General features: G+C 40.4%; 1 protein-coding gene across 4 annotated transcripts in view; it reads right to left on the reverse strand.

Moving 5' to 3' along the window:
* Arhgap24 (Rho GTPase activating protein 24) overlaps positions 1–15,108 on the reverse strand; it is a 413,886-nt gene that overhangs the window by 227,260 nt on the left and 171,518 nt on the right. For all 4 annotated transcript variants that reach the window (XM_052198149.1, XM_052198151.1, XM_052198152.1 and 1 more), the window contains exon 3: positions 6,203–6,290. In XM_052198149.1, coding sequence (XP_052054109.1) covers positions 6,203–6,290 — 88 coding nt within the window. The remainder of the gene's footprint in view (positions 1–6,202; positions 6,291–15,108) is intronic.

Below are 15,108 nucleotides of genomic sequence, written 5' to 3' on the forward strand. Positions count from 1 at the left end.
ACAAGGACCAGGTGGGACAGTCTCTGGGAACTATTTCCAGACGGGGAGGTGAGAGTCTGGGATTCTGGCAATAGCCTTTGAGATCCATAACCGGTCTTGGTTGGTTGGAAGACTGATTTCCAGCATGGTCTTATATAGCACGTGTTTCTTGGTGGTTAGACAGTGGGAAGTCACCGAGTGCATGCAGGGTGTGTGGAAAGAGCCGAGGAGCAGTTCCCTCAGTGTGTATTTTCTAAGGAAGAGAACTGGGCTTTGGGGGTCTCATAGAACATTAACTTGGTGACAGTTATTCCTAACAGGTCAGACCACAGTGTGTTTTAATTCTACATTGTCATGACACCCTGTTGTGACCTTAGAGATGCTTACGATAGGTTTTTAACTAGGAAACTTTACTTAGTGTTCATTTTTATGATGCATTTCAATGTGTAAACAGTTTCGAATAGATTAAAATGTCTACTCTCACCTCAAGGATCCAAACTTTCATTCTTAATGGATGAGTTGAGGGAAGCAGACTCCTGTTTACCTATTTCAGTTCAAAACAAGTAAGTTTACACACCTATCTTCTGGAAAATACAGTCCAGATTCTAATATACTGGCTCATAATATAAAATGTTCGCTTATTTTAAGTCCTCATAATTACCTTTATACACGTTTATTTTGGTCTCTTGAAACTTGTCCTGCAAATCAGCAACTTACCATTTCACATGCATATCCAAACAAACTCTCACACAGACAAATAGAAAAATATATAGGCATATTTATAAACTCTGGCTGATGTAATTAGCCAGCTTGTCACCCTTGAGTGAGTTATCTTTTTGGATATCCATTTCTTCACGTATGTAACAGAAGTAATCATACTGTTCCCATCAAGGACTGGATTAAATGAAAGAAGAGCCTGGAATGTTCTCTAGTGCATCAGGAAATTACCTTGCCTGAATATATCTTTTTCCATAAATTAAGGAATAGTTGATCTTAGGAAATAAAAGTCAGATCCCCTGTCTGAACATCCCCGAGGGACATTCTACCTTCAGAGCTCCACAGGCTAAGCCCTCAGTTCCAGTGGCGGGCAGACAGCTCTGCCACCCCCATTCTCTGACAGGTGAGCTGTCTCCAGCAAGAGCCCTAAGATTACTCTCCATCACGAGATTTCCCAGAAACTTGATTTAAAATTATAGGTAAATTATCTAGATTATAATTATACTATCTATAATTATAATATCTATATTTATAATTATAAATACTTATAGATAAAGCATCTATCTTCTGCATTATCCTAGAGTTGACTTGAAGGCCTTAGGCTTGAAGAAAATAGTGCTATAAAAGCTCCAGATTCTAAGTTGGAAAGACCAATGGTTTTGTTTGGAGCCAGAGACCTTACAAGCTTATGAACAGAGTCCAGTTAGAGATGGAACCCTGACCCTGGCTGACCATGATACCATATAGAGCCATATACCTTCCAAGATCACTGACAGAAATTAAATTGGAGATGGATCCTTGCCCCTGGCTGTCCAGGCAACGCTGGATGGAGCTGTATCTTCCAATCTCTCTGATGGAAAGAGAATTAGGGTTGGAGCCCTGCGATGGTTGTTACAGGCAAGACTAGGAATCTGGGTGCGCTTCCTGCTGATAGGCACACACTGTTGAGGGATATGCAAGGCTGTTCACTATGTATAAACAGTTGGTAAGACTGGGATGACGGCATGGCTCAGTGCTTAGGAACCCTTGCTGCTCTTGCAAAGGACCCAGCTTTGGTTCCCAGCATCCACATAGCAGCTTACAACCAACCATTCGTAATTCTAATTCCAGGAGATCTAGCATCTTCTGGCCTCCAAACGTACCAGGTATACACATGTCACATGTACATACATAGAAACAAAGCACTCATCACATACATACAATATTTTTTTAGGAAGTTAGGAAGGTAAAAGGGCACAGCTTATACATTTTGAAATCTTACTCCTTCCAACTTGAGGCCTCCTGATGAAATCAGAAGCTGGCACTAGCTTTGCTGGGTATGGCAGCTGGTGACCCGCCGAGAAAGGCAGGGAATGGAGAACAGGAAAACAGCCTGTGTTTCCCTCCCTTCGCAGACCCGGAACATGAATGTGCTGGTTGCTAAATACTCAGAAAGAAAGCATCTGGACAATAAGTTCTCTTGTATTGCATCCAAAAGGACCATGTCCACAGTGGTTGTAGCCTGTCATGTGAGTGCATTGCCAATCCCAGAGACACGGAAAACCCATGAATCCACTCCCATGGCACTATCAGCGTTTGGAGAGGAACAAAGGCTAGGCCGTGTGAGGTGCTGTATTCTAGTAACAGCACCCATGAACCAGGATCCTGCATCCAGAGACCAAGACAGAGAAGTAGAAGGAAGCATGCGGGATTTCCTTCCACTTTAGCCACGAGAGTCACAGGACCAGGACAGAGACCTCACAGAGCAGCAGTGGTGCGACATTGTTGCATCAGAGGGGCAGTCTCTACCAATATCACAGCCCTCACACAGCTGGATAAGGCTGCTGCCAGAGCCGGGAGGCAGGCTTCCTGCAGAGACTGAGTGCAGAGACTTTTTTTTTTTAAGTTCCACAAATGTATGAGATTTAATCATTGCATTATGAAGGAAATTGAATAGTAAGTATAGCAGTAGGAGACTGATTATTTTCCTTTTTTCTTTTTGATTTTCTTGTTAATGGTTTATTTTGTTCTCTTTTATTGGATATTTTCTTTATTTACATTTCAAATCTTATCTCCTTTCCATGTCTCCCCTCTGGAAACCCCCTATCGCTTCCCCCCTCCCACTACCTCTATGAGGGTGCTCCCCCACCAACCTACCCACACCCACACACTTTCCCACCCTGGCATTCCCCTACTCATGGGTATTGAACCCCCTCAGGCACAAGGACCTCTCTTCTCACTGATGTCCAACAAGGCCGTCCTCTGCCACATATGCGGCCAGAGCCCTGGGTCCCTCCATGTGTATTCTTTGGTCGGTGTTCCAGTCCCCAGGAGCTCCAGGGCATCTCACTTGTTGACACTGCTGTTCCTTCCATGGGATTGCAAATCCCCTCAGCTCCTTCCAGTCCCTTCTCCAACTCCTCCATCAGGGGCCCCACACTAAGACTGAGACTTGTTTTCCTCTTTGGCCATCATTAGCTCTGAGTCTCTTTTCCCTCTACTCTTCTGAGAGGTTATTCTGAGAAAATCAGTGCATCTTTAGTCCATTCACAATTGTCCATGTTGTTAACAAAACAAGGAAAACTCAATCCAAACACATTTTAAGAAGCAGAGAGACCAGCTACATTTTCTTTCTTCAAGGACTATACAGCAAAAACTTGCCAACATTCCTTTCTCAATCACATTTCCCAAAAGCTTAGTACTTGGACATAAATGTTCACTCCAGCCTAAGGTTTGGCACATCTGACTGTATAGTCTTCAAATTTGCCAATTTGGCTGACATTTTTTTTTTGAAAAAGCAAGTGGAGAAATTGGAAAGGTTGAAGTGAGATGTTGTAACTCGTTCAAAACGATAATTCATTTCATGGACAATGAATCTATTAAAAAAATCCACACTAATTTTGGTAGATTGTCTTCCCAGCTAGGTTTTTGCAGTTGTGTAGAAATATGATATGCAAATGAATATAAATTAGTAATATGCAAAGATGCCAGTTTCCAAATTCCACTGAAAATTGCTGACTTCTCTTAATAGTTTTAGACATTTGAAACTAATCCGCGAACAAACAAAACCAAAATTCCTCATAGAGAAATATGTTCTAAAGACAGATGGCACATGAAGGTAAACTGCTCTCCTACAATGTGCATTCAGGCTTGTAGTGTTAGATAAACAAGGAGGAGCTTGCAGGAGATTCTCACAAGCTTTGCTGGTAATCATCACAAGTCAATGGGATTAGAGACCTTAATTGTCTCTTATTCAGTCACACATCTTGGGTACTTAGATTCTGACATTTTGTCCATAACGACAGGTGTGTTGGGTCTATATTCATTATGTGTGGATTTCGCAAAGTAACAACTGGGAATATTACAGAGAAAACTGATACAGAATACAGACTTGCCATTAATATATATTGACAATATGAATTCATATGTATATGAATGATGTTATATACATGAATTATATATATATATATATATATATATATATATATATATATATCATCCAAAGTACCAGCCATACATCTAAAATCCCCCCTGCTTTCAATTTCTGATTAATAAAAACATTCCATAGTAACCCCTCAATTTCCATGTTAAAATATTTCACAATTGGAAAATTCTGAAAAGTAGTATATTGCCATGCCCATTTGAAAAGATAAATCAAGTACCTTATTGTTTGTAAATAAGCCGAATTTTGCAAAAATCTTATGTTGACTATGTGTAATAGATCTCCACATTCGTATACTAGGTACCAAGGTACTTGACTGGAAATGTTGTTACTCTGTCCCAAGGCTGCAAAGATAAAGCCCCAGGTTACTGAGGTGAGTGACAAAGACACTTGATTCTCTGTTGCATGGGTGCTTCCGGCTTCTTTTCCCAAGCTCAAATGTCACAACTCTCTCCACAATCTATAACCATTTAGAATTATAAATCTCAATTCACAGGGTTCCCTGTATTGCCTTAAGGATTTAGACAGCACCCAGTCTCAATGGAGCTGTGAGCTCACTGTACGTAGGACTATGGACATATCAGTGAGGCTGAATTTCCTGACACCTTTTATAAAAGACAACTTCAGGCTTCTCATCACATAGTCTTCAATGTGGCATATATCACAGGCCCTATAGCAGTGCACTGTCTGTAAAACCTGTGTCTAGTCCAGCATATTGGAAAGACCTGAAGGTATGCACTGTCTAACACAGGCTCAAGAATATCCGTCGTACGTCAGAGGCTTCTCCACAGGCTGAGATCTATGGGAAGTTGGTAGGCTGACTGGGTAGGTAGACTCACAGCATTTTTACCGGAGATAAAAAGCCAAAGCCATCCACTTAATACCATGGTGGTTTAAAAGCCGACAGGCCCTGGTGTTAGAGAATAAATAGCGAAAGAAATTTCCTCTACAGATACTTCAAAGCCCCTGCAACATCTGGAATCTGGCTCCTTAAGGAATATTCCTCTAAGAAGTAAGAACAAAAGGACTTTAACAGGGCAAATAAGAGTCGGGTTTCTTACAATGTGTTCTCCCTGGGGGGAGACAAATAACACAGCACATCTGACTAACCTTTCTGCACTCGAGCTGCATTAATTAACATTTAGTCATGGATTCCATCTTGAGCCTGATGAACTCAAGGCTACAGCTGTTTTCATTGAGGGGGAAAATATGCTCTCACACTTTAGATTCCCAGACCTTATAAACCTGGGAAAATATGTTTGATTGGCTGCTTTTATGGCAGCCTTATTGATACAAATCAGATATTACACACACAAGTCAATACACACCCACCCTACACTTTTGAAATCAGTACCAACATCACATCAACCAGATTGCCCAACTCAATAAAAACCTGCATCCTTAACTCTCCTCTACTTTTATCAAGGCCTAAGGAGATACAGAAGGATTGATCAATGGTGTAGACAATGGCATTGGAAGAGCAGTTCTGGGGCTAGTCTAAGGTTTAAATATGGCTCAACTACACTAAAATGGATGGGAGCCTATAACTAAGAAACATGAGCAGATGTTGCAGATATTGGGCATGGATACCTTGGTATGAACGGCCTCAGTTCCACAGGCCAGACATGTGCAAGCCACTGTGTGGGAACACCGTGGAGACAGAACTCTAACATTGAAGAGTATTTTTTTAATGGAAAAGGTTTACTCGAAAAGAAGTTTTTGCAAGGGAATTTATCAGATAATCCTCTGGTAACACATTTGACCAGTAACGTTGTGTCAAGTTTATATCCCAGGATCCCTGTAAAATAAGGTTCCTCTTACACGGTCTGTTATAACACAGTTTGATCAATTCTGGTCAAGAGTCTCATGGGCAACTGAATCATTCTGCAGCCATGAGCATGTGTGTGTTTGCACACATCCTCTTGTACGAATGTGGGACCGTTGCCTGTGTAGATGACAGCCAAAAGTAAATGCTTGCCCTCTCAATTTTCAGCCAGAATTGACGATCAAAGCCAGTCTGACACGTCTTCACTTTCCTCAACACAGAACATCAATAATTTAATCAAAACAGAAAATTTATCTTACCTGGAACTACTTCAAAAAGGAACTTTGCTGGGTTCTCTTCATTGCACGGATGCTCAATGACCTTATTTCCAGGCAGAAAAATAGTCCCCTGCAAACACAAATGCCCCAAACATCAACATGGCACCACATAGCAGCAGCACTGAGCGTCTACATTGCTGGGTGACTTGTGCACCAAACACCCTTATGGTTATGGGAATCAAATTCCTTACATTCATTTACCTTTAGTACATATTGTTGAGCAGCTCATATGTACTAGACAACTTTAACTCTGGAATCATTTTATGTCTCAATTTATGATGTGGATTGCGTGCCATCAAACTTATTGAGCATTCTACCAAGACTGTAATATCCAATAATAGACTAATCTAAAGCAGTTGAAATTATCTTCTCCCATTTCATGGTTGTAAAATATTAAAGTGACAGCATTAAAGAAGCTTAGTAAAATTTCAAATTGTCCTCATCCCTTGCCACAGTTGGTTATGTGAGCCCAAGATCAGAAATTTAATACTAATGTAGTGCTTGGGGGAGTTAGGTCACTGGGAGACATAGAAGTCATGAGACTTCTTCAGAATCTAATGTTGATGGCCATTATGAGAGCGAGTGAGGATGGAAATTTATTTCTCTCTGCCTCCCACGATGGGGAGACACCCTGAGAAGATGCTGGTTCCTGGGAGGTGACCTTTATAGCATCTAGAACTATGAACCAATTTCTGTTCATTATAAATTTCCCAGTCTCAGGCACTCTGCTATGGTAGTGCAAAACAGACTGAGATGTTTTGATTATCCCTTCTGATAGTTTTTTCTCTACTCAGTGGATCATTCCCACCAGTGTAGACACACATAAATGGTTATTCCATTTTTAAAAGTTGTCCTGAATAACTCTTTCCATATTACATCCTATTTTCTATTTATCTAGAAAAATAATGCCCATATTGAATCATTTGTTCACATATACCCTTGTCGCCTTGTCTTTGCATCTGTGGTGTAGGATACGGTGACTCAAGCTACATTCTTGACAATGTTCAGTCCTCAACGACACTTCAATCTATTGGCAACTATTTCTTTTATTTTTCTTCATTTTTTTGTTTTGTTTTGTTTTATTTTGTTGTTTTGTTGAGACAGGGTCTCACATATAGCTGTGGCTGTCCTAGAACTTACTATGTAGATCAGGCTGGTCTTGAATTCAAAGATTCACCTATCTCTCTGCCTCCCAAGTACTGGGATTAAAGGTGTGTACCAAGACATTGAGCTCCGACCACTGGCTCTTGAAGCACCTCTTTTGTTGTTGTTGTTCTGCTTTGGTTTTCTTCAGCTTTTTCTCTTGAATCTCTATTATTAGAGTCTCATTTGCTGACTTTAGTTTCCCTTGAAGCATTAGAAATTTTCAGATATTTGTCTAATGAGTCCATCTCTTCTGACAATTCTTTATCTGATAGCTCACATTCCTCCACACCTATGACATCAATAACCAACTATGAGCCGTTCAATATCAGTTTATCTATAATAACGATTCTCCTTCTTAGACTACAAAACTGAGGGCTTATTTGGCATTTCTTATTGTGTATTTCAAGTTATTTTAAACCCAATTAAATTAAAATTAAAATGCAATATAATTTAGTTCTCAGTGTGAATTCCGTATCTGAATATCATGCAGCATCCTTCACGGCATTGTACACTACAGCTATGGAAATGGTTGTCTGTATTCTGTCCCTGTTAGCTGCCAGTAAGTATGACCTTTAAGGATAATATGACTCACAACTTCATTGGGGACTGTGCAATGCTTTCAGCATCTTTCAATCTAGTATCAATGTAATTTGAATATCCTTTAGAAACACACGTTTAAACCTGCTATTCCTACATAAAATAGCTTGTGGCTTTTATTTGTTCCAGAATGAAGACCTCAGTGACCATATCCCACCTATTTCTCTGAGATACGTTTCTGTGGCTTTCCTATGATCTAGGTAACTGATTTTCTAGAAATCAGTTATGCTCCCACCACACAAAGATATTATCTCTCAGGTCATTTGATAGACACAACATACATTTACATTGGTTGATTCTCAGTTTACCACTAGTGCCCGGCATGGTACCAGGATATAATTAAAACCCAGTAAGCATACTGTTGAGTAAATGCATACCCTTAGTGTAGTAAAGCTGTATTCTGGCTAGAGAGATGGCTTTGTAGTTAAGGGTGTGTATTGCAGAGGATATATACTTGTTTCCTAGCATCCCTTGCAAAGCAGCTTACATGCTCCACACGCAAAGGATGCTGCCCAGAGAGCCTCTACAGACTCCTGCATATGCATGCAAGGACACCACCCATGGACACACATAATTAAAACAAACAAAGTCATATTCAAAAATACATTGGACTCCAAAGCCCAGGATCCTACCCTCTGTGTTATATATATCATCTACTTTTCTCAGTTTGAGGTAATACTTAGTCTAAGTGGTCTTTTACTCAACTCTAGCCCTATCTAGTTTGGAACAGAAAATTACAGTCATCACTGAGTTCCCTCCTGGGCTTGTATTGAGTGATAAGGGTTAGTTCCGGTCTTTAAAGTTTCACACCTCCCAGAGAATTATGCAAGTCAATATTCTTGTCTGATTTCACCCTGTCAGTTTCATTAACCCTCATAATACTTCCTGATGCCTAATTTGTCTCATAGACTTAATTTATGAATGACGCCATTGATTGCTTGATGGGATCTTGAATTGCAATCCACCCAGAGAACAAGGGTCCATATTTTCTATGCCAGGGATCTATACCTTAGCATGATCTTCAACCTGATGGCACCACAAGCTTCAGTGGTCTAAATGGAGAAAAGGCTCAGACACAGGAAGGGGGTGTAACAGTTCCGATGGTTCACAATATGTGTCAATAATCACATGCTAATAACTAGCATATTCAGACTACAGTTATATTTATGTTTATCTCCAATGGGTATAACATCTTCATAGAGTATCTGTACTGGCTGGTTTTGTGTGTCAACTTGACACAAGCTGAAGTTATCACAGAGAAAGGAGCCTCCCTTGAGGAAATGTCTCCATGAGATCCAGCTGTAAGACATTTTCTCAATTAGTGATCAAGGGGGGAGGGGCCATTGTGGGTGGTGCCATCCCTGGGCTGGTAGTCTTGGGTTCTATAAGAAAGCAGGCTCAACAAGCCAGTAAGAAACATCCCTCCTTGGCCTCTGCATCAGCACTTGCTTGAGTTCCAGTCCTGACTTCCTTTGAGGATGAACAGCAATGTGGAAGTGTAAGCTGAATAAAGCCTTTCCTCCTCAACTTGCTTCTTGGTCATGATATTTGTGCAGGAATAGAAACCCTAAGACAGTATCACTGCAACTTCAAAATGCAACATGGTCAACACCATCTTTCATAGTTTGGCAGCTGAGAGTTGACCAAAGGAAATCGAATCAAGAAGTACTTCTGACTTCAGCTTCACTTGCTATTAAAATGAAATCTCATCTCTAGTTAATATCAGACCAGGGAACCAAAGCCACAGGAGATTAGAGTAAGGTTAGATGGTATTGAAAATAGACATAGGGATTTTTCCTTTGGAATTTAGTCTGGAAAAATAGCCTGTCTGTGTGTGAGACAGTGTCCCAGGAAAGGAATCTGGTAGGGAGCAGGGAGCCACTTACTGTCTCAGGTGGGTGTCTGGGTGCTGGGGACTCTGAACCCACTCAACCTTACTATTTATAGTAAAGGTTCATGCTTGCTTGAATTATTATTTAAGTGAATTTAAAAAAAATACTGTGTAGAGCTTAGCCTCAGAGACTTAAAGTGCCAGTGTGTGTGTGGGGGGGGATACCCAGGGGGTCCGCACATACTTGGAGGAGAAGGGGAGGAGGGAAACTGTGGGAGGGTGCATTGAGGGGTATGTGAAATGAATAATTAATTAATTAATTAATTAAAATGTAAAAAGACTGATATGTGATATCTGTATTTCAAAAGGACTTGAATAATGGCCTCCCAAGGCTAGCAGTGCCTGATCCCTGGACCTGGAAGGGTTAATTCATCAGAAGAGAGCCTGACGGAATCAAATTAAGTATTCTGATAAAAGATTATCCTAGACTGTCTGAGTGAGCCCAGATCATAATCACAAGGATCTTTAAAATAGAGGGGCAGGGACATGGAGATTGATTCATAGATACCAGGGGCCTCATGAAATCTGAGGTAGACAGAACTAACAGTCACAAGTCAGGGACACTGAGAGTCCCCAAAAGCTCGAAGCAAGGGTCCACCATCCTCCTAGAATATTTCTGAGCTCATCCCTCCTTTCCCTTGTTTTCAAGCTTCATGATCTAAAAGTGGGAGAGAGTGTACAGTTTTGTTTAAGCCATAAGTAGTTTTTAGGTGCAGCACATAAGAGAAGCCATGGCTTCAAGGAAAGACCAAGAAATAATCTCCCAATGACTCATAGGAGAAATTTACAAACCTCTGAGGTTTCAAAGAAGCCCAGTTTTCAAGCTGGCAAAAAATACCTAACCTTTCATTACCCCCTTTGTTTTGGAGAAAATCCATAGTGCAGAAGGCATCCAGAGGAATGGCAGCCTGTGAAAATCCCTCTTTACCCAATCTTCTCATCTCACCAGGATGCAACTGTTCAGCCAGCATCATTTCAGGAACCCCAAAGCACAGCGCAGAAAATCTTGGCATGTTTACCAGTCGTTATTTGGAGAAGAGTGAGGTCCACTCCTGGCCCTCCTCAGTCCATCGGTAGGCATGGTCTTGCACATAGCCATTTTACAACGTTTGTTACTTCTCATAGGAGAAGAAATGTCAGCTTCTCCTGAAGGCAGGAGGAGCGAAATGGTGGCTTAGTAGGCTGTGTGTGTGTGTTGTGTTGTGTTGTATGTGTGATGTGTGTGTTACATGTAACAATAACACAAAATAGAGGAAAAGCTTGAGGGGAGAAGGCCTTGGGATGACACAAACACCACTTTTGTTGACTGAATCTCAAATATTTTATTTGGAAAGTCAGAATTTGAAATATAGCATATGATAGAAGAAAAAGAAGGGAAAGGGAGTGGGAGGAAGAAGAGGGCTGAGTAGAAAGTGGAGTGGGGAGGGGAAGAATCTATGGCTGCCTTGGAAATTTATGCCTCAGTATGAAACAAAACAAGAGGGTAAGTGTCAGTGTTATAGAATATTTATTAGGGGAAAATCTTAAGACCCTAGAGTAAGAAATCCAATAAGCCATCATCAATGGACCAGAAAATTGATGGCAAAATAGCCCCCATTTAAGCCTGATTTTAATTAAAACCTCTACACATTTAAATTTTTAGTAGAAAAGACCTAGAACTAACCTTGAGAGAAACCGTCTCACAGGTAAATATAGCACCAAATTAACCGAAGACATGGACTGAGATGATCGCAAAGGTTTGTTTAGCAATGAAGTAAAAGCATTTTTGGATTTATTCAGTGCCATCCCATATATTTCCATATTAAAACGGGAAGCTGGAACAAAGCCACCACAGGAAGGAATCCTCACAGGGCTGGAAAACAAGGTGCTTTTACATCGAGTGCCTTTCTTTTTATTTTTTATTTTTTATTTTTATTTATTTTTTTATTGAGTGCCTTTCTAAGAAAATCATTCAATGTCAACTTTGGAAACAACTGTCACCTTGAAACTATTTTAACATTGTATCTGTTTACCAATGAAACCGCAAACATGGGAAAAAGCCCACAGAAATACTAACATGCTTTGTCTATTTGGGCGCCTTATTATTCTTTAGTTTCTTTGTTACTCCAGAATTCCTAGTTAGCAAGAATATTACTTTTTAAAAATATAAAATATAAAAATAAAAACTTGAACTTGTTATGTCCAAAACTGTTCCAGTTAATTCACAGAGTTAAGGAAGTAGCGTGAGGGCTTTGTTACTTTGGACAAGCAGACCCCAGTGCTTGGGAACAGAGACCCTAGTGGATATAACAGCTTAAACACATGTAAAAATATGATATCCAAGTATGAGTGCAGAATGGAATTGGATATAAATGCAGACTTGTTTTTACTTATTCCTGTCCTTCTTGGTAGAACAAACAAATAAAAGGACCCCAGACATCCCTATTCTTCTTAGTTATCAAAATATCTTCAAAGGAATACCAGAGACTGAAGGTTGAGGTTCTATGGTCAAGTATTTTACATCTCAGAAATCATACTGAACTCATAGATGGTCTCATAGAATATCATTGGATTTGATATGTGAGATCCTCATGTCTGTCCCAAGCTATTCAAATGTTAGAGTTTTCTTGTTCTAATTTAACTATGTGCTAAAGTATATATATACTTTATTTACATATATGTGTGTATAGGTAAGGTATAGGTATAGGTAAAGGTGTAAGAGTAGGTGTAGGTATAGGAATAGGTGTAGGTGTAGGTATAAGTATAGGTAGATATAGATAGATGATTGATAGATAGATAGATAGATAGATAGATAGAGCATAAGGGGTTTTGTTATTCTAGACAGACTCCTAGACTTGGGTGCTAAAAATGTATTGGATATAGCAGCTTAAACACATGCAGAAATATTATATCTAAGTATCTGTACAAAATAGAGTTGAATGTAGATGCAGACTTCTTTTTATTTAAAGTAATAAAGACATTTCACTTCCAAATACCCATCCCTCCAAGGCCCCAAGGATGTAACTGGAGGCAGTGTGGCCATCTTATTAAAATCTACTTTCATCTAGCTGTCATTAATATTAATATTCCAATCTCCCCACTTCTCAGACACATGGAGTTTCTTGTCATTCCTCTGACAGCTGCTGCTTTTGCTTGCAGTGCGATGTATGACAAGGTATGTCCTTGCTCACGCCCACCCAGCCCACTGAGCTGCATTCCCAGGCCCTTGGGAATTAATTCCTATTTAAGCATCGATTCATTTCTTATCTTAGTTTTGTAACATGGCAGAGCCAGAATTTCCATCCACCCGTTCCTGAGGTCAGACAATGCTTTCAGAGCTGAAGATGTAGCCATAAAGAGAGTATATCCATGTGGCCACTCATGCCGCTAGCATTCTGATTAGAAAAACATATACAGACACCTTTATATGTGAATTGGTTTAAAAGCACCAATGAATCATTAATCGGTGTAATTAATGAAGATGAGGTGTCAAGTTTGAAAGTGCCCAGGTACTTGCTTTAGAACCGCTGGCCAGAAAAGTCCTCTTATCAGTTGACAGCTTTGCTGAGACCTCAGTGCTGAAAACTGCCTGCTCAAATGAGAAGCAAAGTAGAATGGCAATATTAGGGGGGAGAGAGTGGCTGGGTGGTGGGGTTCCCTTCACCTAGATTTTATCCTGAGTGCAGTGAGAAGCTTTAGAAGGGTTTTGAGCACTGGATAACAAGTATTTTTATTTTTCAGAGAAAACTGCACTGAACTGATAACAGACAATGTCTATAATAGGGATGAAAGTAGAAACAGGAGCTCCTGTGAGTCTGGTTTACCTAAGATCAGTGGCCTCTAAGCTGAGGAAAAGAAGAGTTAGCTGCAGCATGTTTAGAAGGAAGAGAGGAGACAGCCATGTTAGCTCTGAGGCTTGGAGAGAGAAGAGGAAAGGCTAATTCATAGAACTTTGTGGGACATAGAACACTGGCAATGCCACACACTGTGATAAGGAAGAGAGAGGAGGGGGAAAACTGTCGGGGAAAGAAGAAGTTGGCTAAGAGCACACCTGAAATGTATTCTCTACATTCAGTGAGATGGTAAATGGAGTTGCATGTATAAGCGCCAACCTTCAAACAGAGATGAAGGCTGGAAACTTAAGTTAGTAAACTCATCAAACTATTAGTTATATTTAAAGCAATGAGAATACGTGAGGTAAACTAAGGAGATATGGGGGAGATAAAGTGGCAGCCAAAAACAAGATGGTCAGACAATGCTTCCAGCTGAAGTATCTAGAGCAGAGATGGAACCCAAAGAATGCTGGTGAAGATGGGAGAGGACAGAGTGTAGCCACAGAAACACGGAACCCAAGATGGAAAGCACTACAAAGTGGTTGCCCAGTTTGATAATGTTGCATGGTCAAGTAAGTGTGTCATCAGAGAATTAGCAAAGAGATTTGGCGAGAAGGAAACCAGAGGTCAACTTCGCAATAGTCTCACTGCAGAGGTAAGGAAGTATTCTAATTCCGAGGGCTGCAGCAACATTTGTGGAAATCAGTAGAGACAGTCACTCCATATGGCTTTAAACGTTCTGATGTAGGTCAGAGAGATGGCCTAGAGGCTAAGAATACTGGCTGCTCTTCCAAAGGGCCCATAGTCAAGTCCCAGTACCCACATAGCAGCTCACAACCGTCTGTAAGTCCAGTTCCAAGAGATACAACTCCCTCAAACAGACATACATGGAGGCAGAACACCAATATAAATAAAATAAAATAATAATTTGTTAATAAAAATAAATGTTCGATGTAACAGGAATCAGATCAATGGATGGTTGGCAAAGGATGTGGGGACCAAGACATTTGTGGGTCCTTTTGTTTTAGAAAGTGATAAGGTACAGTACATCTACATGATGTTTAGAATATTGCAAGAAAGCAGAAACAATAAATAAATCCTAAATTGCTTTTGAGAAGTCTGTTCCTTTCAACCTATTTTCTCTGGCAGGTGTGCTAGTTTGTCACTTTCTAGGGTGCGAATGTGAAGGACTGGCTCTAGGCTCCTTATTCTGTTCTGCCTGTCTCTTTGTCTTATTCCTGGACCTCTCTCTCTCTCTCTCTCTCTCTCTCTCTCTCTCTCTCTCTCTCTCTCTCTCTCTCTCTCTCCCTCCCTCCCTCCCTCCCTCCCTCCCTCCTACTGTATTTTATCCTTTCCTAAAACAAAAGGACACACAAATGCCTTGGTCCCCATCTTTTAACACCTAATTGATCTGATTGCTGATACATCAGAACTTTTAATGT

The sequence above is a fragment of the Apodemus sylvaticus genome, chromosome 11, assembly GCF_947179515.1.
Source record: "Apodemus sylvaticus chromosome 11, mApoSyl1.1, whole genome shotgun sequence".
Taxonomy (NCBI): Eukaryota; Metazoa; Chordata; class Mammalia; order Rodentia; family Muridae; genus Apodemus; species Apodemus sylvaticus.